The sequence below is a fragment of the Motacilla alba genome, chromosome 4 (assembly GCF_015832195.1).
Source record: "Motacilla alba alba isolate MOTALB_02 chromosome 4, Motacilla_alba_V1.0_pri, whole genome shotgun sequence".
Classification (NCBI taxonomy): domain Eukaryota; kingdom Metazoa; phylum Chordata; class Aves; order Passeriformes; family Motacillidae; genus Motacilla; species Motacilla alba.
The window spans coordinates 22,807,357-22,835,056 of record NC_052019.1 but is presented as its reverse complement, the minus strand read 5'-3'; the positions used below and the strand labels follow the sequence as shown (position 1 = coordinate 22,835,056).

Sequence of the window (27,700 nt, the reverse complement as noted above, 5' to 3'; positions counted from 1 at the left end):
AAAACCTTACAGATTTTAGTGCTGGGTAAGGAGCCAGATAGTGAATACTGTCTTATGCTTCCTTTCTATGAATCAGATGTGTATGCTGTTTGCATACTGTGGGAATGTACTTGGTGCAATACTGAAGTTGTAGTGAACCTTTGCCTCCAAAGGTATGGGATGAGGATGTAGTGAGAATAATAAGAACCTGGAAATCAAGGAAAGTGTTGGCCTGAAAAAGTAAATGGGAAACCTCTGCTGTTTCAGGTCATGATAAAACCCCAGGAAACAGATTATTAAATTAAAATGGAAAATACTGTTGGATACAAGTTCTGAAAATTACTGTAGCAACACATTTCTGAGACCTTCAATTTAAAATGATTGGTAATCACATCTTATGCCAGTTCTTTACTAGATAGAAGTGAAGGTAAATTTTCGGGGGATCTAGTAGAATTTGGCTATCTATAGCTGCCCATTTCAGGCTTCCTGAGCTTGCCGCTAGTAAGGTTAAGAATTTGTGCCTCTATTGGGTTGTTTGTTAAAGAGTTTATGCACTGGAAAGGCTTAAGTTCTTCCCTTCCTGTCTTGGCCATTGAAGTCTAACTACCTTTTTGCTACTGGTTCTGGAATATATCAGATCTGTCTAGAATCTAACTGTACCTGTCAGAAAACTATCTGGGCCTTTTCCCAAGAGGCTTTTCGGACACATCAGTCAATTAAATTTTATCATGGAGTTGTGCAAGTGTGCTGGCACTGCATGGCCAGAAGGAGGGCAGGGTGAGTAATAGGAAAGGGAGAAGGAGATGGTGGCTGCAAGTGGTTAAATGGGATCTCTGTGTCGCATGAAGCCAAAACCAGACAGAAATTCAGACCTGTTTGCCAGCCAGTAGTCTTAGCAGTTCAAAGTTCAAACCTGTCTCCAGATAGCCATGATTTTGGTTGCATGTGATCACTCAAATAGTCATCATTTCAAAAGAAATGACAGATTATAAAGATTCTGTATTGTTACAATAGTGTGAATGTAAATGAATTTACAGATTGTTCTTACACAAAGCATAGTGGTACCTAGTTAAACACAAAAAAACCACCCCTTGACTTGGGTTTAAAGTGTGTTTACTTGGAGGAAAAAGCTCATTACTGTTGCATATAGTGGTGAAGGAAGTGAGGGTGTACAGAAATGGTTTTAAATCTTCCCAATCCTACTTTAGTAAAAATTTAATATCAGTGATATTTTCTAAAATACTCAGTTCTGAGCAAAATATATTTTGACAAGGTTGTGGTGGTAAGAAAAGGCATGTAGTATTTTCTTTGCACATCATGAATCTGATTTTTCCCATGGGCATTTTCATGGCCAAAGAGTAGGAGATTTATTACGTGCATTGATAACAGCATTAGGATTATCTTCTGCTGGGAAGGAAGGACAGAGTTTTACTTGCTTTTGCACCACTGCAGTCTTGGGAAGCATACTTTCTTGGAACTTTTCCTTGCAGCAGTCCATATGAGTTGCTGTAACCAAGATGTCAGTCTGATTGATTATCAATACATGACTGATTTTTGCGGAGCAAAATATTGAAGCACAGTTTAAAAAGCATGTTCTAATTTGTGCCATGGAGAGTGTGTTGAATTAAGGCATCTGATTTTTCTCATTTTATTTGCCTTGTTCTCTCCCCTTCTGTTCTATTCATGTTAGTATGAGGACTCTTACAGCTTTACAACAGAACTGGAATTCTACTGTGTGTTGATTACCAAGATAATTGTACAATCCCTCTCCTAATTTGGTAACAATTCTTGTCCTGTTTATGTGATATTTGAATTAATTCTGTAGTTACTTAAAAACGTATATCAAAGAAGTTATTTCAAGTAATCTGTGAACTATATGCTCCATATACTGTTCTTACTACAGGCAGTAATCAGTCTTTCTGCTTTTCCCCATATCAGATCAATTTAATAGCTAGGTTCTTGGAAAATAGTCTGACTTGCTTGATGTAAGTAAAATAATACAGAAGATGCTATTTCACCAATGAGAAAATAGTGGTAAATCAGCAATTTGTGACCTCTTTGCTTGTGATTGGTCAGTTGGCCAGAACTCCAAAGAAAAGCCTGGTGTAGGTCAGTCCCCAGGGGAAGAATAGCCAGTTAAACTTTGCCCAATGAGGGGGTATTGCTGTGGCTACCAGCTGTTGTTGCATCAACTTTGCATCTCAAATGAGACATTTATCATCACATCTGGAAATCCTGTTCATTGGCTTCGGGTTGTGAGCAGGATATATAAAGAAGAAAGCAAATAATCTTTGCCCCTTAGAGTTTTATATCATCTTTTGTCCAAGGTTTCATTTTCTTTTTTCCCTTCTGCAGGTTATCCAGAGCCAGTTAAATGTCTTGTCAGAAAGTATAGATTAAAGAATTTGTAGTGAAAATGGGGCATTGCCCTTTTCAGGGCTTGCTCCAGCACTTTATATAGTCTTCCCTGAACTGAGAGGCCCAGAATTTGAAACAGGATTCAGGGTGTGGCCTCACCAGTACCAAATATAGCAGGACAGTCACGGCTGTGGTCCTGCTGGTCATGCTGTTGCTGACATAGGCCAGGATGCCATTGGCCTCCTTGGCTACCTGGACACACACTGGCTCATGTTCAGCTGCCTGTGGACCAGCACTCCCAGCTCCTTTTCCACTGGGCAGCGTTCCAGCCACTCTGCCCCAGCCTGTAGCACTGCCTGGGCTTGTTGTGACCCAAGTGCAGGACCTGGCAGGAGCCTTGTTGAACCTCCTAAGTGTTGGCCTTGACCCACCAGTTTGTCCTGTCCAGGTCCTTCTGCAGAGCCTCCGTGTCCTCCAGAAGATCAACGCTCCAAACCAACTTGGTGTCATCTGTGAATTTCCTGAAGGTGCACCCAATCCTTTAGTCCAGATCATTGATAAAGATATTAAACAGTACTGGCCCCAAAGAGAGGTTTTCAGCTGTTGTTTTTAATTAGCACAGTCTGGTAAATGTCTCCTTACAAGAAAAGGCATTGAAGACTCCTTTGGCAAATACATTCTGTACCTGTGTCATTTTTAATTTTTTTTTAATTAGTGAGGATAATCAGGACTAAGTAATGTGTTTCCAATCAGCATTTAGTATTTTTAGCATTTCATGAATTGTATTGCTGTTTTTTCCTTTCATTCTTTTGTCATATCCTGCAATTGCATTTTCATTGTTTTCGTGTACGTGGCCTGCTGTTGGCTCATAAATTCTTTACAATTGCTTACTAAATGTCCATCTTTCTTCTCTTCTATGTTTACAGCAGATAAGGCAGCTTAATAAGGTCTTGGATTTAAGCGCTAAGCATACGATGATTTACCAATGGTGATTTTTTGGTATTTCTGTTCTTCTCATATAGTATCCTGTCCTCTATTACCATTCTGTAACTGTGTCGTCACCATCAATTCCTACTTCTCATACCACAGTTTTTTATGGTAATAGGGTCAATTATAACATTGTTTTCCACCAATCAATACATTCAGTTCCAAAAGGTTCTTTCAGTTTATCACTTTAGAAAGGGGCTAATGAGACAATATTAGCAAAATTTTCCTATCTTTCAAGCTTCTCAATTTCTCTGTGGCTCAATGTGATGCTGTTCTTGACACTCAAACTAAGTCTTGTGTAAAGTGTTGATTATCTTTATTAAAGGCACGAGCCGTTGGGCGATGAGGGCTATCAAAGTAATTTGCTTTTTGTGTGTTACCCTGTTTTTCTCAACTTCTGGGTTTATTTACCTGTTCCAAGTTTGGTTTGTATTATAAAATTCTGTTGATGTCAGCCTGTTGGATGTTTTGGCAAGATGTCATTTCTTGATTACTACGTCAATATTTGGTGCTTTCTGCTTAGTTGGTATCTCCCTTATTCAGGTGTTAGCTTAGGGTGGTGGTGGGGTGTCTGTATAGTTTGTTGTTTGGGATTATTTTGTTTGTTTATTGTCTAAAGAAAAGCCAACAAAACATGTGGTACTACATTTGTGACTTCATTTGTCAGGAATTTAAAGATTTTGAAATAACAGTCATCTGGTCTTCCCAATTTGAGTATTTTTCTTTTCTTTTTCTTCACATTTTAGCATCTCTTTTTTCCACATTTGTTTGATGCTTCTGGCTGACAGATAGAACTGTATCTGAGGCTGAGGAAGACTTCTCATCCTAAATCTGCACTGCATGGAAGTATTTTTTTTCAGAGACACATGACTGTGAAACATTTTCTTATGTTTTCTGAGATAAAAATATAATTTATTGTTAATAGTTAATGGCAAGAATCATTTATAGTACTGGTTAAATTGTGTGAGGAAATATGTAAAAACACTCTGATGACAGTTGCATTATTTGGGTCTGCTGTGATTTCAGCCTCTTCTTGGCATCTCTCCTTGAATTGTCCTAGCTCTTGAAGCGTCATCTGGGTTCACATCCATTTGTTAAAGCTTTACTTTCAAATATCTTTTGTATTTAATCCTAGTACTAAAGTTAATTTACAGCATAATTCCAGTTACAACAAATGGTATCAAATTCTCTAAATTGTTGAATTTCTTCTTTCAGTGATTGCAAAGGGATTTTTTAAATACTGAGTATTTTTCCCTGGTCTTTCTACAAGCCAAGTGTTGTTAAATGTTACTGCTTTGGAGCCTTGTGAATTAGCTGGTGTAAGAACAGTAAAACAAATGCAACATGTACACGCCTTCCCCCTGCTGTGTCTGGCTCAGAGGTTTATGCTTGTCCTGCCAACTGCAGCAAGGCTTTTCTAGATCTGTCTGCTTCTTCCTCTCTGCAACTGCTGGTTTGAGTCTTTTCAGTATCTCTACTGATTACCCTGTCCTCTCTTGGTGTTTATATACCTCTCTCCCCTATATTGCTGGAATCTTCAGTATGTTTCAGCAGGAGAAGGGCTTCCTGATCCAACAAACCGTTTTCCTAAATCCTACAGATGGGAACAGCATAAGTTAATATTCCTGTCTGAGGCATAGCTCTTGCACAAGAGCCACAGCTGAGTCACATCTCAGGGCAAGCTACCGTGCTGATTTTGTCTTTGGAAGCAGGCCACATGTAAGCTGCATGTGAGATGTGGGCAGTGTGTGAACATCCCTTTGGCAGCCTCGCGTGTATGTTTCAGTGCAGTTGAAAGGCTGACAGTCTCACAAGAAGCTGCAGGTATTGTTCGTCTCGCCTCATTTCAGGCCTCTAGTCACACTGAGCTGCTTTCATGGCTGCTGCAGAGTTCCAGGGCAAAACTGAGCCAGCATCTGTAGATGTCATCATAGACATCTGTGCTTGAACTCGGAGTCTGCGTATTTCTCTCCAGTGGGTGAAAGGATAACCTAGACTGGCTTGCACGCTGCATAGTTGATAGAATCAGATGAACACCTTCCTGAAAGCTTTAGCTTTCCGGTATGTTCCTAACATGCTGAGTGACTTTAGCAGTCTTCATTTAGCTGTTCTCGCTAGTTTGAATGACGACATTTGCATTGCTTCAGTGTTGTAATCCTGTCATTTCACTTACTGGTTTGCAGAGCCTGGGAGAGTAAAATTTTGCTCTGATAATTAGAATTTCAGAGTACTGTGATAAAAGTGGCAATAATACCAATTTCTAGAATAGTTGTAATACTTTATTTTTTCAAGCTAACTAAAGTACTAGTTATGTGACAAAGTAATGGAGATGCATTCAATCAAAAGTGATGCAGAATGAATTAAATCACAAGTTTGCATAGCTGTATTCTGTGTACATTTGCTAGAATTAGTGTTTAAATTGACTGCTTAATTGTTTGGAAAGGAATGGATGATGTTACATTATTATTATTAAAGAATATTTTTCTGTCTCTTGCTTTTTGCACAGAGTACAGTAACCGATTTTTTGTTGTGAAAGCTGCTAAGTCTGTACCCTTTTTATATAAATGAGTATTAGTGTTCAAGAGAGTTTCAACTGTATAGCCGGACACATCAGATAGACAGTACTACTGTAGTCTGAAAAAGTAGTGAGTTCCTGCTACAATTTGATAACATTTTTTGTCTTAGCATGATAATGAGCGGTTTCCAGTTTGGACATTCAAAACATTAAATTATTTGGACTTTAGCCTTTTGTATCTACAGAGTTTATTTTAGGTTTTCAGTTTCATTAGCAGATTATTTTAGCAGATCAATTTCTGGCAAAATCCAGGACTCCAGGGGAGGCTACCCCAGTGCAGAGCAGGACAATCCCCTCCCTTGAGCAGCTGGTGATGCTGTGCCTGATGCACCCCAGGACACAGCAACAAATGGCCCTGTAACAGGCAGACCTGAGTTGTCAGTAGAAGAATGATTTTGTGCTTTCAGCTAGGGCTTTAAAACATAGCTTAAGAATATTTTTAAGGAAACAGACCAGTAAGGTACAATTTGTGTTTTTCTGGGCTGTAGATGTAAAGTTCTCTTTTTTTCTGTTTATGGTTGTGTACAGTTTTTCTCTTCTCTCATCTCCTCTTTTTAGTCTTTGTGGCAAATTGTGGCAAATTATACTTGTACATTTCTGGAAATGGAGGAGGATTTTTTAAATAATGTACTGTAGGAGAGGTTGCTGCCAAACATTTTATTTTAATTTAAAAGATCTGAATTTAAAACTGTATTTCAAAACTCAGGAAGGAAAGAAAGCTGAAACACAGCGCTTTCATGTTGAAAGCATGGATGTGCTTAATAATGGAGAATCAGCCCTAGAATCATTTAAATGACACCATAACAAAAAAATTCTGGTTAGAGATGTGTTTATTAGCTGTGTGAGCTCGGTCTTCTTTTGTGTTTTACTATTATTATTTTAGAGGTGAATTTGACCCATCAAGATTTATCATTCTTTGTTCTCTCTGGTATCTCTTCATTGTGTGCACTGCGTGTACTGTGTCTGTAGTGGGCATACCAAATCCTGTTGGTATACAGTGTGGCTGTCCTTCACAGTTTTAACTCTAAGGATGCTCAAGTGACATGGAGGAATGGAACACAAAGACTGATTTCGCTAAGGTCATTCTAAGAGTCTCTAGCATGTCTGCCCATTCTGTGCTGACATCCCAGAAGTCACTTTCATCTTTTAACAAACACTATTTTAAAATTAAAATCTACAACTTTTTATTTCTGCAAACTAAATTTTTACTTTGAGTTTCGCGAGATCATTATGTTGAGAAGTTTCAATTAACTGGGGCTGTATAATAATTAAAAATAAACTAATTTGGTGGCATTTCATAGGAATTAGTAGTTCTTGGCTGTGCTAGAAGAAGCAAGGAAACCATGTGGTTAATTTATAACATTATGTTAATAAGGCTTAAGATGTAGCTCTAAATATGCAGAAAGAGAGATCTGCAGTGTTAAGACTTATTTTACATGAGGGATTAAATTATCCAGTATCTAGTATGTTTAAACTAGATGGAAAGATTGTGCCTATGTAAAATACTTAGTGAGGCCAGTGCCTCAATAGAGGCATAGTGTTAAGAGTGGCCTCTTAGGCTCCTCTAGTCCTGGCACAGCTCTAAAGCAGCTGCATTGTACTGTAGCCTTGTGTCAGGCCAGATGGCTTACAGCCCCTCGCACCATTCACACTGAGGTGAGTCCTCACTTGGAATTGCAGTGGGACTGCTTTGAGGAAGAGATGCTGCCATCTCCAACCTCATCTGTGCACAGCAGTTTCTGTGCTGCACCACAGGTCAAGATTGACAAAATTAGCAGAACTGCTTAATCTAAACAAGTCTTAATCTAAAATATTGAGTTCAATAAACCTTTAAGTCTCAGGTTAACACTTCCCTTTTCCTGATATTTGTCCTAACAAAAAATTTCAAGTACTAATTGTGATTATGCAGCAGAACATGTATTATAACACTGCATCCTTTTTAAAAGTCTTGTTTGGTAATAAGGAATAAAAGCAGAAAGAACTCAGTTTTTTTTCCGGTGTTTTTCAGATGGTGGTGAAAACCTTCATGGATATGGACCAGGACTCAGAAGATGAGAAGCAGCAGTATCTCCCATTGGCCTTGCACCTTGCATCTGAATTCTTCCTCAGGAATCCCAATAAAGATGTGCGCCTCCTTGTAGCATGTTGCTTGGCTGATATCTTTCGTATCTATGCTCCTGAAGCTCCATATACTTCCCATGACAAACTTAAGGTAAAAATGCCTCATAAGATAAAGGCTTTTCTCCTACCTTATTCTTACTAAAGAAAATATAAACTGCCCCCTTAAAAAAAACCAAACCCAAACAAACCAAACAATCCCCCCCAAGAAAAAATCCCAAAAACTAACAGAAAAATGTTTTTATTCCCATGTATACTGATATTTAGTTTTATTAAAGAGAAGTTGCTTTAATCCTGTAAGTCAGTGTAATACGTAAGGGCCAGAGATGTGTTAAGGAATGCTAGATGGCCAGTATCTGTGTTGGTGATAGCTTTCTGTCAGTGCCTAAAAAAGACAGTTTGATGTTCTCACATTGAGTTTGAAAATGTGCATAGATGTCACTACTAAAGGATTGTATTTTTACCTTCTGCTGAATCAAGCTTGTAAACTTTGTTTTTTGACAGGACATATTCTTGTTTATTACAAGACAGTTAAAAGGCTTGGAGGACACGAAGAGCCCTCAATTTAACAGATACTTTTACTTGTTAGAGGTAACACAATAGTTGTACCTTTCAGTAGATGGTATTAGCTCTGTAAACCTATGAAGTGTAATCAGTTGTTCTCATGTGCCAGTATGCCTGGCAAATTTCTTTTACTGTGTAAATCACACCAGTCTCATTAAAGTTCAGTGAATTGCTTGTTTTAGTACTTACAGTGCTGTTTGTGTTTAATAAGTTTGTCAATCTGTAGTTGAGGACGTGTTTAAACAATTGATATTTATTAAAATTTGGCCTTTATCTTACAATTCCATGCATTGGGGGTTTTTTATCAAGAGAAAAAATCTCAAATGCTGATTAAAATGCAAATGTGCCTATATTGGTGATGGGAGGAGGAATGTAAGATTTTTGCTTTAAAAATATTGCAAAACCGTACTCTTGACAAGAACCGAGTGGTGGGGTTCAGTGTGCTTTTAGAAATATTATCTCATTTTTAAGCAAGATACTTGGTGTTTAAAACATGATGTTTAAAATTGTATTGTTTCATAGCATGAAGAAAAAATAAGGTTTTATTATATTAACAAGTTCTGTCAATTTGCTCTCATACTTAAGAAATCAGATTATTCTATATTTAGGTTTTTTGGGATATATCTTGCAAAGCCCCTCTGTGTTAGGAGCTCTTTATATGCAAAGCAAATATCCCAGTCTCTTTCCCCGAAGCCCTTACATCTGTTGTAAATTATTTTCCATTAATAGAAAAAAACCCATAGCTAACATAATTATGTTTATGTTACTTAATGTGAAATTGTACTAGCCTAAATATCCTAATTTTTGTTTTAGAATTTAGCTTGGGTCAAATCTTACAACATCTGCTTTGAGTTGGAAGATTGCAATGACATTTTTATTCAGCTTTTTAGGACTCTTTTTTCAGTTATCAAGTAAGTTGAATAATTTCCATTATATTAACTGTCAAAATACCATTAGGTTTGGGGGTAGACTGAATCATGGCATAGTCTACAGATAAATATGTCTGAACAGAATTCTTTATTTCCCTAAATGAGCTACCAGGAAACAAATGAGTGTGAACTGCTGACGTTATGGAGGGGTGTGTGTCTGAAAGTAGGTGTTTTAAAATTTGTTGTCTGTGTTACAGCAGTATATTTCATTCCTATTAGTTTATCTTCATTTTTGTATTGGCTATTATTGTCCTTTTAAAATTTTGATTGTCTTAAAGCAGGACTAGGTTGTTCTGGATTTTTGAACCTTTCTATAAGAGAAGAAAGGCACATAAAATAGTTTTGAGATGTGGAGAGTGTAAGGGACAGCAAACTGGACAACATTTGATGTTGATTCTTGATCATAGTGTTAGTATTTGTCAGAGTATGAGAATTTAATATTAAAAATATTCTTTGTGATCTTAGTAATAGCCACAACCAGAAGGTACAAATGCATATGCTGGATTTGATGAGTTCTATCATCATGGAAGGCGATGGAGTAACTCAGGAGCTGCTGGACTCAATTTTGATTAACCTCATTCCTGCACACAAGGTCTGCCAAGTAAAATATTATCATGGTATACTGTTACAATAACAATAATTCTTACTGCCTTTTGCATGTTATTTATCTCTTTATACACTTTAGCTGTTGTGACTGTTACATTTTCTCACATTCATTTGGGAATTACCTGGTGCTGTTGATTAGCTGTGTCTAGATTATTTGTTACAGAGAGATTGTGCCCCCTCACTGAAACATAAATAAAGTGCTTTCAAGCAAATATAACAGGAAAACATAATATCTTGAGGATTGTAGGTAGTTAGCTGTTTCACTTTTGGGATATGTTGAGGTTTTTTTTTAATAGATTAAAAGAAGGGGGCCAGGGGAAAGATATTCCTAAGACTTCTGTGGTGTCTTGCTGTTCTCCCCAGCTTGCCAGTCAGACTTTGCTGCACCCTCCTCGTTGTGCTTCCCACCCCTTCCATTGTCTTTCTTCATTTAATTCACTTGTAAGGAACAAAGTGACACAGAACACACACACACTCCCCTTCCTAGAGGATTTGTGTGTTCCTTGAGGAGGGGATCACTGGGTCTGCAGTTGAGCTTTTAAAGTACCTTCACTATAATGCCTTAATAAAGTTAAAAAGTGAATAAACACAACTCCTTTAGCTGTAAAATAAAGGCAAATGGGGTGCAGGCTGGTGGTGTCTTACACTGACCAAGAAAATTCCCTTGTTAAAACACTTGTACTTATCAAAAATATTATAGAGTGCTGTAAGGTTCAGTTACTAGTAAGAGATGAACTGCACTCTGATTACCAAGTATGTGTTTCTGTTTGCTCATTTGTTAATTTAAAATAATTACAAAAATTAATGCACGTCCATCCATGACTACATAATTAAATCGGTATTAGTATGGCCATTGGCATTTACCTGTGAAATCTCATCAAGCTTATAAAAGTATCTATTGCCTGAGATGACTTTACATTCCTTCTGTCATAATCATGAGACAGGAATGCCATTCTGTCAAATCGTTTTTATTGACAGCAGTGAGATGATGTCTTACTGAAACTGCTAACACAGAGAGCCTTTTATAACAAGAGTCCTTGTGAAAATAAACTGTTCTTTGTAAGTTGCTTCTAATGAATTATAGGCAAGTAGATACAAGGAATGGAAATAGAGGGTGGTGATCTGAGGTGATGCTGTTAACAATGGTGGGCGCTGCTCTGAGTGTTCAAAGGCCCCGTAAAACCTTGTACAACTTAAAGTTGTGTTGTGACTACTTGATTTAGGCAAAGTGAAAGTGTATGTGATCCTTTAGTATTAACATTGTTATAGTTTTGCCTAATTCTCAAGCAAGGCTCTGATAAAGAGGGAGACAAACTTGGTGTAAATATTGGGTTGTAATGCATATTTAGTATCACTCAGAGGATTGGTGCCACTCTTATCAGCTCTTGGTTATGACTGAGCAAAAAATGTCCTGTAGGCAGTGCTCAGTATTGTAATTTGGTCAGTATGTCAGTCTGTGTTATTTTCTTTGTTTCCTGTAACAACAGCACTTAAATGACTGCTTTACAATGGTAGTTCAAAAAAAGAAAAAAAAAACAACCAGAAAGTTCTTCTGTTTGATCTGCCTACAGGATTTTGACTGTTGTAACTATGTTCTCCTTTCATGAACAGATCTCCAAGAAAATTCTGTGATTATACTGCTTGCCTTTAGAATGTAAATCAGAAGCACTGTAGCCTTAAGAGCATAGTTGATTTTCTTGTAGAATACAGTAGCAATACTTCCAGGTCTGGGCAAAGCAGTCAAATGCCAGTCATTCTCTGCTGTGACACAGGAAACATATCAGTCTGGCAAGACTTGATGGAAGTTTGTCCTGGTGAAGAAGCTGAAATCATGTGGTTTGGATAATGCAGTCTGAGGTGTTTTTTTTTTAAATTAGACATGATACACAGTCTGCCTCTGAATCTAGACTATTTTAATTTGTGTGCCTGTCTTAGTGAAGTGATGGCGTGGTGTACATTGTTCTCTGTGTGTGCTAATGTGACTCTCATCTAGTAAATTCAGGTTTTCAATAGCAGTACCATGTCACATTTTGCTCACATTTTGGCCTGTGGCCTCAGACTTTAGTTCTTTTTATTAACTTCAAAAGTAGTGCTATTTAGTGAATATTCTTCTTCCCAGTCTTAAGTTATTCCTTAAAAACATTTTCATGTGTTAAAAATTAATATTTTCTTTGCATGTACTACAGCATGGGTTATCCAGACAGGGTGTCTTTTCTCCTAATAGTTGCAATGATTATTTGTTTTATTAAGTTATATATTACTTTTCTAGGTTGTTTTGGTGTTTGGTTCTTCAGTATTGTGGCATTCTGTGTTTGTGTGTGTATTTGGGTTGTTGGTTTGGTTGTGTGGAAGTATTGAAGTTCCATAGAGAATGTATTTTAAAGTTTGAGATTCACAGTCCTTTAGTTGAATACCTGCATACCAGTCAACAAGGTTTTAATCATGGCTGGATTTGGGAAGAAAGAATTTGGATATTTTTTGAGAAGAATTCATACGAATATGTCTGTCTTCTATAACAAGACATCAATTTAGTGCTTTGGTGACGGAGGAGATATTTGTTTGAGCCCCTGGCCACCTTGTTTCTCTTTACTATCTGTTGATGACCTTTGTCGTCTCATTAGTTAAAAGAACATGAGGGAGTTGTTCTCAGTGTAGATTTGCCAAATACTGTATTTCCAAGAATCAGTCATCCCTAGGCTTTACCTGCATTTTGTCTGCAGTGATTTGTAGTTTTCAGGGCAATCAGCTCATCCATATCTATTATTTTTCCCGTTCAAGCTGCGTTAATCCTTTAGATGATATGAGATACTGCATATGGGATTTGTACAGACTTGGACCGTCACATTTTTCAGATATGCAGTTACATATTTTTCTTGCTCAAGAGCAATATATCAATGTTCAGATTTGTCATGTTACAATCAAATGCTTACTTGGAAAGTTAACTGCTAACTCTGCCCAAGTGTAGATGCTTTCTGTAGTCTCACTGTGGGCTGTCTCAGAGCATATCATACAGTCTGTGGAGAAGTCAGTGCACAGTTTTACTCTCCGGACAAGGCTGAACTTGCTACAGAGTGGATCTTTAATGAGTCTGTGAAGGGCAGACAAAACCACATTTAAATATCAAACTAAATTCATTCATTTTTCAGTACCAGATTTGGTGCACGTTAATTTTCAGAGTATGGAGGTATGATAATGTTTCTTCAAAATCTGTTTCTTCAAAATCTGTGTGTGAAAACTCTATAAAATTTTATTATATTTTCTATATTTCAGAACCTTAACAAACAAGCGTTTGATCTTGCAAAAGTCCTGTTGAAAAGGACCGTCCAGACCATTGAACCGTGTATTGCCAATGTATGTAAATTAATCTATGTTACCTGCAAGTAATAAGTATTCTTGTTACTGTCTTGATGTATTGGAGATTTGATGGGCATTTTTATTCTTTTATATATATTTTTATAGAAGCTACTACAGTTTTCCAAATAGGATGTTGTTGCCTTGGTTGTTAAGTGTGCGTAGTATTTCAAATAAGCAAAGAGGAAATTAATTTTTATCCATCTCAGTCTAATGTTAAGTCTAAATCTAGGCTGTGATTTTGGACCACCAAAAATCCTGTTACAACAAAAGGCATTATTAATAATTCCTATGTCCAGCAACTAGGCAGCCTTATTTCATACCAAGCTTTAGGATGAAGCATTCCAACCTACCAGCTCTTTGCTAGATTTTCTTTCCCCTCCTAAACTTGCTATGACTTGTAGTCATAAAGAGTAAAAGAACTATGCTTTTTACAAGGCTTCCTTCAAATTACAATTCCTTATTGTTGAATATAAGTGTTGTATGTTCTGCATATTAATACAGCTACTGCAGTCTTGGATAAATATGTTCTGATCCATTCTGTTGCCTTTCCTTGCTGCTGAAGCCAATAGAATTAATAAAATTGGGAGTAGTTTAAAGGGGAATTAGGCAGATTCATAAAAGATTAATCAATAAGTATTTAAGAGCTCAAAGAGTCTGACTAACTGTTACCACATTTCCATTTTTTTAAGCTTTGTAATTAGTCATATGTGAAAACAGGATCGTACATTAAGCAACCTTTGAGTTAATACTATTCTCCTTACTTTCTTTTTCAAGTGTGTAATAGCTTTTTTTGCTATTGCATTTGCACTGCTTAAATAATATTAACCCACAATATCTAATAGAAAGTATTAAATTTTAATATACTTTATATAAATCCAAAAATAAATAATTCATAATTTAGACTACTTTGGTTTGTTTCTGTTAGATCACTAATGACCTTAATACATTAGCCATCAAATATTGCAAGACATAACATAAAGACATCTGACATTCTTTAAAATGGATTTGAAGCAGAGAACCTTTATTTTCAGCATTTGATGATCTTCAGTTGGGTTGGGTTTCAATTATAAGAAATTTTTTTAAAAGCACTAATTTTTTTTGTCAGTGTTATACTGGATGAATATGCATTTTAAGTTAACAATTCTTTTATTACTTGTTAATTTTGCTTGGGAGACAGTTAGTGAGATTTGAAATGATCAAATTGTCATGTATTAAACTTTCTTGATAGAGTTAATTAAACTGAACTGGGAAGGATGTTTGTAATTCGCTTGAGCCAAAATTGTAAGGGTGAAATGATTTGACGTAATAAAGAAATTGTGCTTTGAGTGCCTTCCATTAAGTATAAAGCCATTAATGATACTACCTTCAAAGAATTTTTTAAAATAATGTTTGCATTAATGAAAGAAAATATACTTCATAATACTGTTTGTATTTTAGTTTTTTAACCAGGTTCTGGTGCTGGGAAAGTCTTCAGTAAGTGACTTATCAGAACATGTGTTTGACTTGATACAAGAGCTTTTTGCCATAGATCCTCACTTACTGCTGTCTGTCATGCCACAGCTGGAATTCAAGCTGAAGGTGGGTTACAGCGAAGCTTTGGGCAATCATTAAAATGTTTGTTAAAGGTTTTGGTAAAAATTTTTGTTTTATTAAGAGTACAGAACTGTAGTTTTAATAAGTGTTCCTACTAGGGGAATAAAAATTCTGTATTTATTGCTTTATTTTGAAAGTAAATATAATATTAAAGAAAGGATATTGGAAATTAGTATGCAATTATGTGCTTATTGTGCTTGCAAACATGCATTATGCACACAAAAATATATATAGAATCATTATAATGATAAATTAATGCAGTCTAATGCAAAAGCTTTATGTACTTAGTCTTTGGATTGCACCCAAAATTTATAAAGTAATTAGGCTGTGGTTGGCTTATGAAATGCAAATGTGTTAGCTTCAGTATTGATTTGCAGAATTTTCTTTTATAAAATAATGCTTTAATAATAGGAGAAGTATTTCCCAATATTTTATCAGATTTGTTATTATCAGCTAATAAGTTAGCTGACTGACTTGAATCCTTGAAAATAGTTAATTTATCCTGATTTGGAAGTCTGTGGGGCTTTTAATTAAAAAGCTGTGTGTCTTCCCTGAGATTGTAAGTGGACAAGAGAAATATTTTGCATGTGTGGATGTATGTGTAGGCTATGGTTGCAACAAACAAAAGTAACAAAGGTATTTGGTGAAATTACATGTTCCTTTCATTAGTACATATGTGTTTATAAATCTTGATTGGTGTCTTTTCCACACACATGAAATAGTCTTAAAAATGTTTTAAAACAAATCATTAATTGTTTATATTGTCAAATGTACATTAGAGTACCTTGTATGTGTTTTTATTGCTGGGAAAGAAGGTTCTTTCAAAGCACAGCCATCTATTCAGTGTCTGTAATACATTAGCTTGATAGGTATTTGTATATTTTACCTTGTATGAATCCTGTAAGATAATTAAAGAGAATGAGGATTATCAGAAATATTTTCAAACTCAGTTTTTAATCTAACATTTAAAAATGGAAAGAAAATTATTACTAAGGTATTACAGATAATGATTTGCAGTTCCTTTTTCATGTGTTTAGAGCAATGATGGAGAAGAACGTTTGGCTGTTGTTCGACTTCTGGCTAAACTCTTTGGCTCCAAAGATTCTGATCTGGCCACGCAAAATCGACCTCTTTGGCAGTGTTTTCTTGGGCGGTAAGAGGAATGGGATAGAATTCTGAATTTCTGTTCTTTTTTTATGTTCTTTTTTCTGTTTTCTTACAGTATTGCATTTTTCATTGCCTTTTTAGAGGATGTAACTCTTCGTATTTGAACAAGTTCCTTATTAAATCGTCAAAGCAGAAAACTGCTAACAGTTCTATTTTAGCAGGAAGAAGCCTGAAACACTGCTGCTGTATTGCTATCAGCTATGGCCATATAAGTTAGATAGACAGCACGTTATATGCATAGCAGAATTTACACAATAGCTATGTCAGCATTGTCTGAAATTTCATACTGTTCAGCTGTATCTGCAACTGTTTTGCTTGCAACCTTTCTGAGTGAAGAGATACTTTTTTATGTAAATGTAGAAGTTCATAATTTGTTAAAAAGAGAATGTTTTCAAATGATTCCTGGTGATGCCAGTTTACATTTCTATAATTTTGTGTGTGCGTGTGTGTACATGCACACACACAATCAACTCTGTGTGGAGAACTGTGTTCAGAAGTCAGTGGTCAAAATCCATTGGTTCAACATTTTATCCACATGCACCATATTCATTCTTTAATTTTAGTCCTGACTGAATTTCATGAGAAATAACAAATATTTGTATGAGATACATGATGGAGATAAATTCAAAGCATTTTTAAATTCTCTAATTTTGCCATATAAAAATATTCTAATAGTTAACAGAACATACTATCAACACATGTTACTACATAGAGAATAATACTGATTTGCAAAGCTAATTAAAAATTAACATTCATTATCTTCTATCCCTCTAGGTTCAATGATATCCATGTCCCTGTGAGATTAGAGAGTGTGAAATTCGCCAGTCATTGTTTAATGAACCATCCAGACTTAGCAAAAGACCTCACTGGTGAGATGCTCATACAAGGGTTTAGAATAATCTACAAAATGAGCAAGGAACTGTGTAACTATTTTTGTATATAGCAGTGTAGTTCTGAAATGTACCAAGTCCAATGCTCGATAAGGGATGGAAGAGGTATCTGTTGAGTAATTAATTTCTGTTAAAGATGAGTGCTAGTTACTAGAAAGAGGAGGAAGGAGTGTGTGGCTTTGTGTGGACTTTGTAAAAGTGAGTAGTGAAGAAGCTACCCATTGCAGAATGAATTTTCAAGTCATTTCAAGTTCTAAAGAAACTTTGGGTAAGACACCCAAAGTTTGACACCTTGACTTATTTTCCAAACCAGTCACTGAGTTCCCTGCTACTCTGTTCCACTGAACTCAGAAAATGCCTTTTTGCTGATCTAAACGATGAAGTTTCTTCTTTCTCTGCAGTATCAGGTTAACTATGAGAAGATTATCAGGCTTAACTGAAAATACTGTTGTTTTCTGATGCACAACAATTGTCAGTATTTCTGATTTATTATTTACATTTTTCACTCTTAGGGAATGAGGGTTTCTTCTTTTTGTTTCTTCTTTTTACCTCACCCCCCTTTACTTTAAATATATTCCAGTTAGCTTTATTACACCTTATTGCTTCTTGCAAATGTTATCATAAAAGCTACCACTCCTATATTCTTCTGATATTTACAGTTATCTGATTGTTTTATAAAACTTCAACATAGAAAGCATCACAACAGATGTTTCCTGTCGGTAGCTCTATATTTAATGGATTACATGGCTGTGATATATGACTGACATTTAATTGATTAAACACAAGTAATAAATCAATGCATCGCACCTATGTAAAAAGGCCAAGCTTCTCATTGTTTCTGCTCATGACAGACTATTTGAAGGTTAGATCACACGACCCAGAAGAAGCCATTCGACATGACGTTATTGTTACAATTATCACTGCGGGCAAGAGAGATCTTTCTTTAGTCAATGACCAGCTGCTTGGCTTTGTAAGGGAAAGAACGCTGGACAAACGGGTAAGTGTTAGTAGTGTATTTTCAGCAATGACTGCTTCTAATCTACTTTACTAAAAGTAAAATAAAAAATACCCGAAGACACAGAATCAGAGAATCTTCAGAGTTGGCTCTTAACGAGAATAATGACGGGAAGAAAATTATTTTCTTACAAGAACATCTTAATGAAAATTCCATATTATGGTGGCATCAATCAAATGTTGTCAAGCAAATAGGGTCACTGACTTGTGATAACCACAGTTACATTGTAAGAACATAAGAATGATCACACATGTTTGAGCCAAAGGTCGCTATAACCGATTATAATTCTCACAGTCATCAGTTTTGGCTTCCAACAATTGGTGATTTAGGGATTTCTTAAGTATGCTGGCCCATGCTCATAATAACTTTCAACAGAACTTTTTTTCATGTATTTATCAGGTTCTTTCTTGAATTTATTTGTACTTTATAAGCCTCCATGGCATATGCATCAGTAAATTAAAGTTTAATGCATGTTTGGGAAAAATAACTTTACTTGTTTACTTTTAACTTGTCTGATAATTTGACTGGGTATCTCATAGATCTTAGATAGCATAAAATAATTAATATTCTTTGACTTATTTATGTTTAATAAATACTATATCTTCTCCAGTTCTTTGTTTTCTATCTCAAATAATCACCTGATTAACTTCCACACAAATTGATTGTTACATACTGCTGATCGTTCTTGTCTGGATGTTCTCTGTCCTGTTGGAACTAAGGTAGCAGGCTTAGGAGCAATGTGCCACTCACTGGAACATCTCATTTTGAATGGCATTCAGAGTTTGCACCATGTTACATACTTGGTGATAACTTTTCTTATTCTGAAACATTCTGTCTGTCTTTTCTGCTGTTTCTGAGCACTGAGCTGATAGTTTTGGAAAACATTCCTGTTAACGTCAGTGTTTTTCTTGAATAACTTTAGGTGGTATACTGCCAGATACTGTACATGCAGAGTTACTGCTGGTGGGAAAACCTCTCCTCAATCTGAATTTCTTCCATTTCATATTGTAACAATTCAGTAGCATGACATTTTTCTGCAATTCTTAATTATGATGTTACATCTGACTACCTCAGTAAATTTTATACACGCTGTTCAGTTCATTTTGTAATAATTTTTCATATGTTAAATGTCAGAGATTCCTTTCTGACTTCATCTACAGATTTATTTTGTTCCCTTCATTGTGAAAATCAGTCATTTATTTCCAGCCATTCCCCCCTATGTTTTAGTTAACAATTCACAACAGAATTTTTATTTTAAGACCCTCTGGTATGAAACTTTGTTGGAAATTTTTTTGGATCCTAATGCATTTTACTGATGGGCTTCTGGGTCTGCTAAAAGTTATTTTTTCTTAGATAAAACTTCCCATTATGTAAAGTTCATAGACACATTTCCATAACTTATTTTTCAGTAGTGTCAGCTCTTTCTTGTTGTTACTATTCTATTTCAACCTGTTTGCCCATTTCAAATCAGATGTTCTTTTGAGTCGCACATTGTTTTCTTCAGACCCTTTGGTTTCTTTCACATTTGCTGTCTTCAATCTTATGGACAGATTGCAATAATAGAATAATTAATATTCAGTATATAATGTCTAAATTCTTGTAAAAGTCATAGATTGGTTCCCACCTTTTGTAATTAAGATTACAAAATCTTTATGATTTTCTTCCTTCTTGCTTTATTAATGTTTTTTTAATGTCTCTCAATAATACTTTAAGAAACCTCTTCAGACCTCTCTCCTGGAATAAATCTGTTTGTCTCTCAGTCATACAGAAAGGGTCTGGAAGGCTTCCTGCTTCTTCAGTCTTTGGTGAAGATGCTTAGTTAGTATGCTTTTAATAACTTCATTTTGAAACTATTGCCCATGCTTCATCAAGGATTTACATTCATTTTGCCAGAGTTTATACTGCTTCCTGTTTACATTTTTTCAGATGTGGCTCCATGCTCTTTGGAGAGTGATGCCTAATAGCAGACTTCTCTGTGTAGCCATGTTGATTTTTTTTTCCTTATTATTGTCCTTTTTTTGATAGGCTATAGAAAGGATACCCCTATGTCATTCTAGCTGTTTTTTCTAATTTTACATTTTTTTGTTCTCCTTTTAAGTGAGAATGTTACTATAATTGATTTTGAAAAAGATGTCATCTTTACACAGAGAAATACTGATTTCGAGTATGTATGTTCACTGTTATAAAGCAGCTCTTCAATTAGTTGTACATGCAGCTTGACATTGCATGCTTCTCAGAAGTGATCAAGATCACCTTCCTTCTTTTTCAGCCACTAAACATGTCCAAAAGTTAGTTTATGAGATCTAAAAACTTCTATTATAGCCAAAACTTCCCACTGTGACTTAGCACCTAGTGAGAAGTGAATGATTGTTACTGTGTCTTCACTGGTGTGTGTCTGTTTTCCTTTAGCCTGCTGCTGGCAGTAAGAGGCAGGCAGCTATTAGTGCACAGCTGTAACACTGATTTCTACAGAGCTAGGTCTTTTTTTGTGAGGCTTTAAATCAGTGTGGTGGCATGTAATGTTCCTCATATGTTAGACTAAGCAATTTCACACCAGTTGTAGGTTTGATATGTTGCATTTCAAGATTAGATGCCTTTTCAGGTGATCAGTGAAGAATAACTTTGTCTGTACATGATGCTTCTCTTATAAAAATCTCTGGAGAGAGCTTTAATGAAAGTATATCCTGAGGGGAAAATAAAATTGAGCACTGACTAGAAATTACTACAACAAATACTTAGCATTTGAAGTAGACCTTAGCAATATAGGATGTGTTAGTAAATACAGTTACTGCTGTAGAGTGAAGATCAAGGACTTGTAAACTTTCATCTGTTTTTTTAAAAATGATGTTTAGGATTTTTCTCCAGCTTGGGAGAGGAACATTGATAATGTCCATGTAACTACCTTTATGTTTTCCATGTAGGATTTTCTCGATTCCAGGCTGAGTGCACTCTGCCTATTTTAATCACTCCTTTTCTTGAAAAGAGCTCAGTATTTTGCTGGCTGCATTTACCCTTTGTAACTGGGTTTTTGTTGGACGCATCTACTGCAAACTCCTAAATGATGGTTCATCAGTTTGACTTCATCTTTTTAGGTCTGCAGACATCTGTCAAATGAGTATTACTATTACTATGAAAAGAATGCTTGTCCAACAGGCTGAAGTAAAGTGCCAACCTGTCATTTCAGTTCTGCCTCTTATCTTTATAAGGCATGGGAATGATCTCGTTTTTTTTCTCCTGACCATATTCTTATTGACACAGTATTGGTAAAGGTAGTCTAAACACTTGTAGAGTGAAAGTTTCTGGCTAAAAGACACTGCTTAATTTTTAAAGGCATCTTCTTAGCTGATTTGATCTATATAGACATTTGCTTAATGATTGTAACTATATAAAAAACAATAATTTTAAAAACAAACCCCACTTCCACCAGTAGTTTTCAAATCCATTTTTATTGCTCCACGTGGAAAAGTAACTCCAGTAACATGCTTCCCAAAAGCTGAAGTCTAGTCTTTGGTAATGATTGTTCTTAGGAAAGCTCCATTGGAACACTGTTTCAAAGGTCTTTCCAGCATCTTCACTTTCCAGAATAATTAGGAGACATTTTAAAAACAAATAACAAAAATACTCTTGTCCATAATACTGGAATAATCTTAAGAACCTGAGAATTTAAGAGAGTTTTGACAGCTGACTTCATTGGCATTTCTCCCAACAGTCTTTATGGAGTAGAGACTCAGGCCCTTCATAAGAACTGACTTGCACATCATCAACTTGAAGTCAAAAGCTATAGAGTGAGGAGCCATAGAATCATACACTCATTTTTGGTTCCTCTTTATGCATTTTTCTGCATGTGTGTTAGTTTTAACTGTACTGAAAACCATCGTGGCTTTTTTCCAGATGAAGAACTATTGTAAGATGTTTATTAAAGTTATTCTAATGGGTAAGGGATTGTTTTGAATTTTCAATAGCTTTTTTTTTTTCAAAACTCAGCCCAACAGTCATCAGTGGAGGAATTTAATTACGTTGGTCAACCAAGGAAGCTAAGGTTATCAAAATTCTTCTATTAATTGAATCAGGGTAGTAATTATGTTAGCTGTGTTTATGTCTGCTGTCTTTGAAACTGATTATTACATTCCTCTTTATGTTTATTTGCAGTTTCAGCTTTAATTCTCAAAAGTGTCTTACTCTTTTTTCTTCCTACATGCATCTCCTATTCAATGACTTGCTTCCATGGTGTTCAAAACATTCTCTAAGTGATTTGGTCCAGTGTCTCCTGTTGTCAGTTTGCAACTGCCTTTCTGCATGCTCTGAGATCTACTCTACAGCAATTTCACTAATCAGAATTCTATTGACAATCCAAATCTCCTTTCTTTTGTAACCCCTTGTTACTCCTTCATTTTAGGCTTAAATTTTCTAGAATTTTCATTTCTAGTAATCATTTTTTGTTTTCTTCTGACAAGTTTTGCCATCCTTCCTGTCTCATATAGGAGATCTGATGAAGCTATCACCTGCGTTGGAAGGGTATATCTGATGCAGAAAAATATTACTACTTTTCTGAAAATGCTTCCCTTTCAGGCCTTTATTTTCTTTGAAATGTGCTTTAGATTGTAACAGGAGTGAACAAATTGCTGCAGAAAATTAAGCAATAACATCTATTTATAGCTAAATTTTTTCTTTCTTGAAAACTAATTACTGTGTTATGTTCTAGCAAAGTCATTACTTTCTTGACTCTTCTGTCACTTAAGAAATATGTAACAAAATACAAGTTTATTCTTTCCATCCTACTGTTATAACCTGCTCCAACAACTAGTGGTGTCCTTTGGTGACATTAGCCATATTGTCTTGAAGATTTGTCTTTTCTTTGTCCTTCAAGAAAAGGAAATCATTCAGTAAAACTATTAAGAAATTAAATGTGCAGTACCTCACTGGTATGAGTCAATCCTTCAGTTTACCAAGATTGAGGATGTTGCAGTATAAATGATAGTATCTACATTTATGCTTCATAGGGATGGTCTGAGCATTGTTAGTCCTTGGGTGTTCAAGGCCAAAGTGATACCTAGTGTATTCTGAAAGAAATGATCTCTTTCAGTTCAAATTTAATGTGTTTCTTCTAAATGATGTGGGAAAACAAGTGTCTTCTGAGGTTTACTGTGTAAATCACTCAGCATGAGACACTGTGCTGCCTACATTAATCCTGAAGTCAGTTTTGGTATGATTCCTCACAAAAATCAGCTCAGGATGGCTTATTGGTCTTGTCTGTTAAATTGTTTAATAATGGGATATTTGTTATTTACTTGAGATGATAAAGTATGACCACCAAAAGCAAGATGGAGAACCCATGAACTCCTCCTGTAGCTGTTGTACTCTGGTTCTTTTTTCCTCAGTCCCTCCAGTCTTAGATCGATTGCTTCAAGGGCTTCAGCAAAACGGGCCTCTCCCACTGTCCTGGAAGGTGGCCTAAGAGCTCAAGCCTAGCAGGTTTGGCTTGGCCTAGGCTCCAGGTCTCCCATGTCTAGGCAAGGGTGCTATGAGATGGTGCAAGGCAGTGGGAAGAAAGAAGTCTGCCACTTCTGGTGCCTTCTCTGAATAGATAAGCCTTCCAAATCCTGACTCAGTAAGACACTTATTCAGCACACACGTTAAGCTGTACTTAACTTCTTTTCTGCTGGCTAGCTTCCAGATTTTTTACGCTCGGCACAGAGAAGTACTGAAGTCCTGGGTACTGGCAGTATTTACTGTGCGTAGTACTGGCAAGACAACCCTTACATAGGCTTTGCAAATTTTCATCTAGAGGCTTCAAATAGCATTTTTCAGCTCTTGAAGTGTCTAAATATAGGAGATCAGAAAGTGGCTATTTTGTCTTTCGTGCTTCTACATCTTTACTGTATTTTGTATGTTTTGTTTATTTATTTATTTATTTACCAAAACCAATTCCCCATCTTCCTTTCATTTCTTCCCTCTCAAGTGGCGAGTAAGAAAAGAAGCCATGATGGGTCTTGCTCAGCTGTACAAGAAGTATTGTCTTCATGCTGAGGCTGGAAAAGATGCTGCAGAGAAAGTGAGCTGGATAAAGGATAAACTTTTGCACATATATTATCAAAATAGCATTGATGACAAGTGAGTCAATCTAAGTCTTCCTAATTTTAATTGTATAGTGATAAGAGATACTCTGAAAATATGTTCTTACCCTGTGAAAGCTGTTATAGTCTGTATTTACGGGTTGATGTATGGTGTATTTCATTAATCATTAAGACATGTATGCACATATTCAGAATTGTTGTATTATCCATTCAAAGATTCATTTTTATATACTGATGGAACTAGATCTATGATGATAGCAGATTTTCATTGACTAACTACTGTGTAGGGGAAAAATTGTTAAATCTGGCATTTACTATGCCAGCTGTTGTTTGCCTTACTGCTTTCCAGAGGCCAGGCTGTTAAAATCCATCCTCTCTGAGTGTTACGTGTGTCCACACCACAGTACATGCACAGATCTCTCCTTTTTGTATATGGACCTTTAGGTAGACCAAAGGCTGAAGAAACATCAGGGGTTGATTTGTCTGTTTTGTCATCAGTCCCTTTGATTTTTTTGAAATACCATTTTGGTGTTGAAAAAAGTATTTTGGCCAAGGTTTTGGAAGATTTTTAATAGTCTTTCAGGAAGAGAAAAGCTGTGAGATGACACAAAGGCAGAATTTCAGCCTAGATTTTTAGTATGGTAAACTCAGAAAATTCTTTACAGTGTTTCTTATTGCCTTGCTTACGCAGCCTGCTACTTCAGTATGTTTTGTTACCTTGGTGACTAGTCTGAATGGGCCAATAGCCTCCTTCAGTTGCCAGTTATGATACTAAATTTTTAAGCACTGCAGTGGTGAAGGCTCTTGCTTTGTTCATCTGGCTGGTTTTAAGTGGGCCATAGTTGCATATTTGATTAGTTGGCACCATCTTTGAAAATCAGGAAGTCTTCACATAGTTTATACGAAGCTAATTCAGCATATACATAAAAATATACTTTAGTTTGCATTGAGAGGTTTCTGGTTTTTCTACCATGTTTGCATCTCATTTTCAGTACACAGGTTTGATAGTGGACAGAGAATGAATCAGTTGTATAGTGAATGGGGCAGATGTTTTCTGTAGTTCTGCTCAAGCAAAAGCAGAACACTGATGGAAATGAGGCAGGGAATTTTAAGGGAAGAGTGTGTCATCAAAGCTGAGTTTCTTTCTCTGACGTGATTTCAGAAAGCCTGATTACGCTATTGAAACTAGCTTTTTCATGAGGAGGCATGGATTGTATCCTGTTTGTTCTGTCTGTCCACACAGAAAGATTGGTAGCTTGATTTTTCATGCTCTTCTAGGTCAGCTTGATACTCTAAATTTTAACTCAAATGCTACTAGTCTTCAAGGCTGACAATTATAAGTTCTTGCTCAGTAACACCATTGGGTTGGTTTCCTCAGTGGAGGGATAAATGTGTTTGTGCTATTATCAGGATTTTAGAGATTTAGCACCTGAAGAGATGTAGAGATGCTATGATCTTTTAACACAGAGTCTTTAAACACATAAGCAAGCATGGGCCAAAATTAGCCAGCTCTGGCCTATTTTCCTTCAGTAATGCAGCAAAGACGATAAAAAGTAGCAGTGGACAGCTCTGAGCCCTGAAGTATTTTCCACAGCATGCACTGGATAACACTATTGCTTTCAGGAGATAATAGTGCAGTATCACACAGAGTTCAGGCATGAAGTGGAATAGAACAGATTTCTTTCCACACATTGTTAACTTGGTCACTTGATAATGTTTTTGTTGTTGCTTAGCTGTTGATGTACATGTCTGCTCAAGGCTGAAAACTTCTGACTATAAGAGCTGCCTCTCGTGTATTCTCTGAGCTACTTTGTTTTACAATAAATACACAGGGAATGGAGTGAAACAAACACATCTGAAACAGTGCCCTGTTGCCAGCTGTTGTTATCCTAGCCAGGCAGTTTCTTCACAGGAGGGAAGTGTGTCTTGCAGTTGTTCCCACGTTGTAAATCGTGAACCTAACCAGCAGGGACCAGGGAAGGGGATGATGCAGTCATTCCGTTTGTATTGACTGCTTTTCTAGAACATGTATCTATAGAGACATGGACTAGAGCAATGTTCATAAATTGGTAAGAGCTCTGATGCCTCCAATCTCCTGGTGTGTTAAACAGATGGAGTCCCTTGAGCTCTGAAGATCCTGTTCCCCAAACAATTTAGTTCTTGGAGTCATCAGTAGGAAAGTGTACATTTAAAGTGACAAAGTCACGTTTTCTTTAATACTAATGGGTTGTCTTGAGATAGTTGTATCCATACTCATGGTCATCCTTTTATTCCTCTGCCTTGCCATCACGTCTCTTGGAATTTTCTTTCAACAAAAATAAGCTGTGTGAGCAGAAATAAGGTGTGTTTGATCTGTGCTGTTGTGGTCTCTGTACAAGGCACTCACAGAGTTCTCAGTAGTACCAGTGCACTGGTATGTAGGGAAAAGGTTTTAAATTTGTCAGTAAATATCAAATTGTATTGCTGAACATTGTGCACAGCTTTCATTAGTATGAAATGAATTAACATTTGAGTGCTCTTTCATTGGGGCGGCTATAATTATGATGAACTTCTCACTTGTATTTTGTAGTTCAAAGTTGGTATTTAATGTAAAATTTCAAATGTGTATTTTTAGTTTCTGTATTAGAATGAGTATATTCTGAAGTACTACAGTTCCATTTTAACCATTCTTTCAGGGATACTCAAGATTTTTACTTTTCCTCTTCTTTGAGTTCTATTCTTGTATTCTTTCTCTTTATATGAGCTTTTCACTGTCAGTGTTCCTTCAATATATTAGAATAAACAAAGGGAGATTCTCAGATCCTAAAGACAAGGAGAATTTGGATGGTGACAGATTATTCCCTCTTAGAGGTGAAAGTGAAAGAACGTGGAAAAGCTCTCAAGGAGCAGTTCTTGCTAATCTTTCTGTCAGTAGTGTAAGGAGTCTTTACAGCTGAGGAAAAGGCCACTACTTTTTTATCTTCTTTCTTTGTTGAAAAATCTGGTTTTAATGACTTGCACTATTTCTTGTTTTTTCAGCTTGTCTGGAAGGTATTGTTTGACGTGTACAGTAGTGATTTCTCTTCTTATTTTTCTTCTTTTCCTGCAGATTACTGGTAGAGAAAATCTTTGCTCAGTATCTTGTTCCACACAATTTGGAAACAGAAGAGCGAATGAAGTGCTTGTACTATTTGTATGCTAGCTTGGATCCAAATGCTGTCAAGTAAGTATAGTTTGTATTCAACAAATACTTGCTTTCTTAGGCTTTTCTAACATCTCTGTTATCTTACTTGTATTACATAATTAAAATACAGCTAATGGATGCTTAGCATTATTTGCAAGTAGCATAGTATTTGAAAACATTTCCATCTTATATACAAACCCTACACGTCCACTAGACAAGAGGATCCCATGATATTTGAGAATAGCGGGTTTATCCATTCATATTCATGCAGACTTAAAAGTGTACAAGTGATGATCTTCAGGTTTGCTCTGTATTAGGAATGATGAAG

At 36.1% G+C, this 27,700-nt stretch overlaps 1 protein-coding gene across 2 annotated transcripts in view; it reads left to right on the top strand.

Annotated features, from left to right (window-relative positions):
- PDS5A (PDS5 cohesin associated factor A) overlaps positions 1-27,700 on the top strand; it is a 75,688-nt gene that overhangs the window by 20,510 nt on the left and 27,478 nt on the right. For both annotated transcript variants that reach the window (XM_038136326.1, XM_038136327.1), the window contains exons 3-13: positions 7,908-8,111; positions 8,522-8,608; positions 9,395-9,492; positions 9,976-10,102; positions 13,387-13,467; positions 14,908-15,048; positions 16,101-16,216; positions 17,005-17,099; positions 17,972-18,117; positions 24,095-24,246; positions 27,298-27,411. In XM_038136326.1, the coding sequence (XP_037992254.1) occupies positions 7,908-8,111; positions 8,522-8,608; positions 9,395-9,492; positions 9,976-10,102; positions 13,387-13,467; positions 14,908-15,048; positions 16,101-16,216; positions 17,005-17,099; positions 17,972-18,117; positions 24,095-24,246; positions 27,298-27,411 (1,361 nt within the window). The remainder of the gene's footprint in view (positions 1-7,907; positions 8,112-8,521; positions 8,609-9,394; positions 9,493-9,975; positions 10,103-13,386; positions 13,468-14,907; positions 15,049-16,100; positions 16,217-17,004; positions 17,100-17,971; positions 18,118-24,094; positions 24,247-27,297; positions 27,412-27,700) is intronic.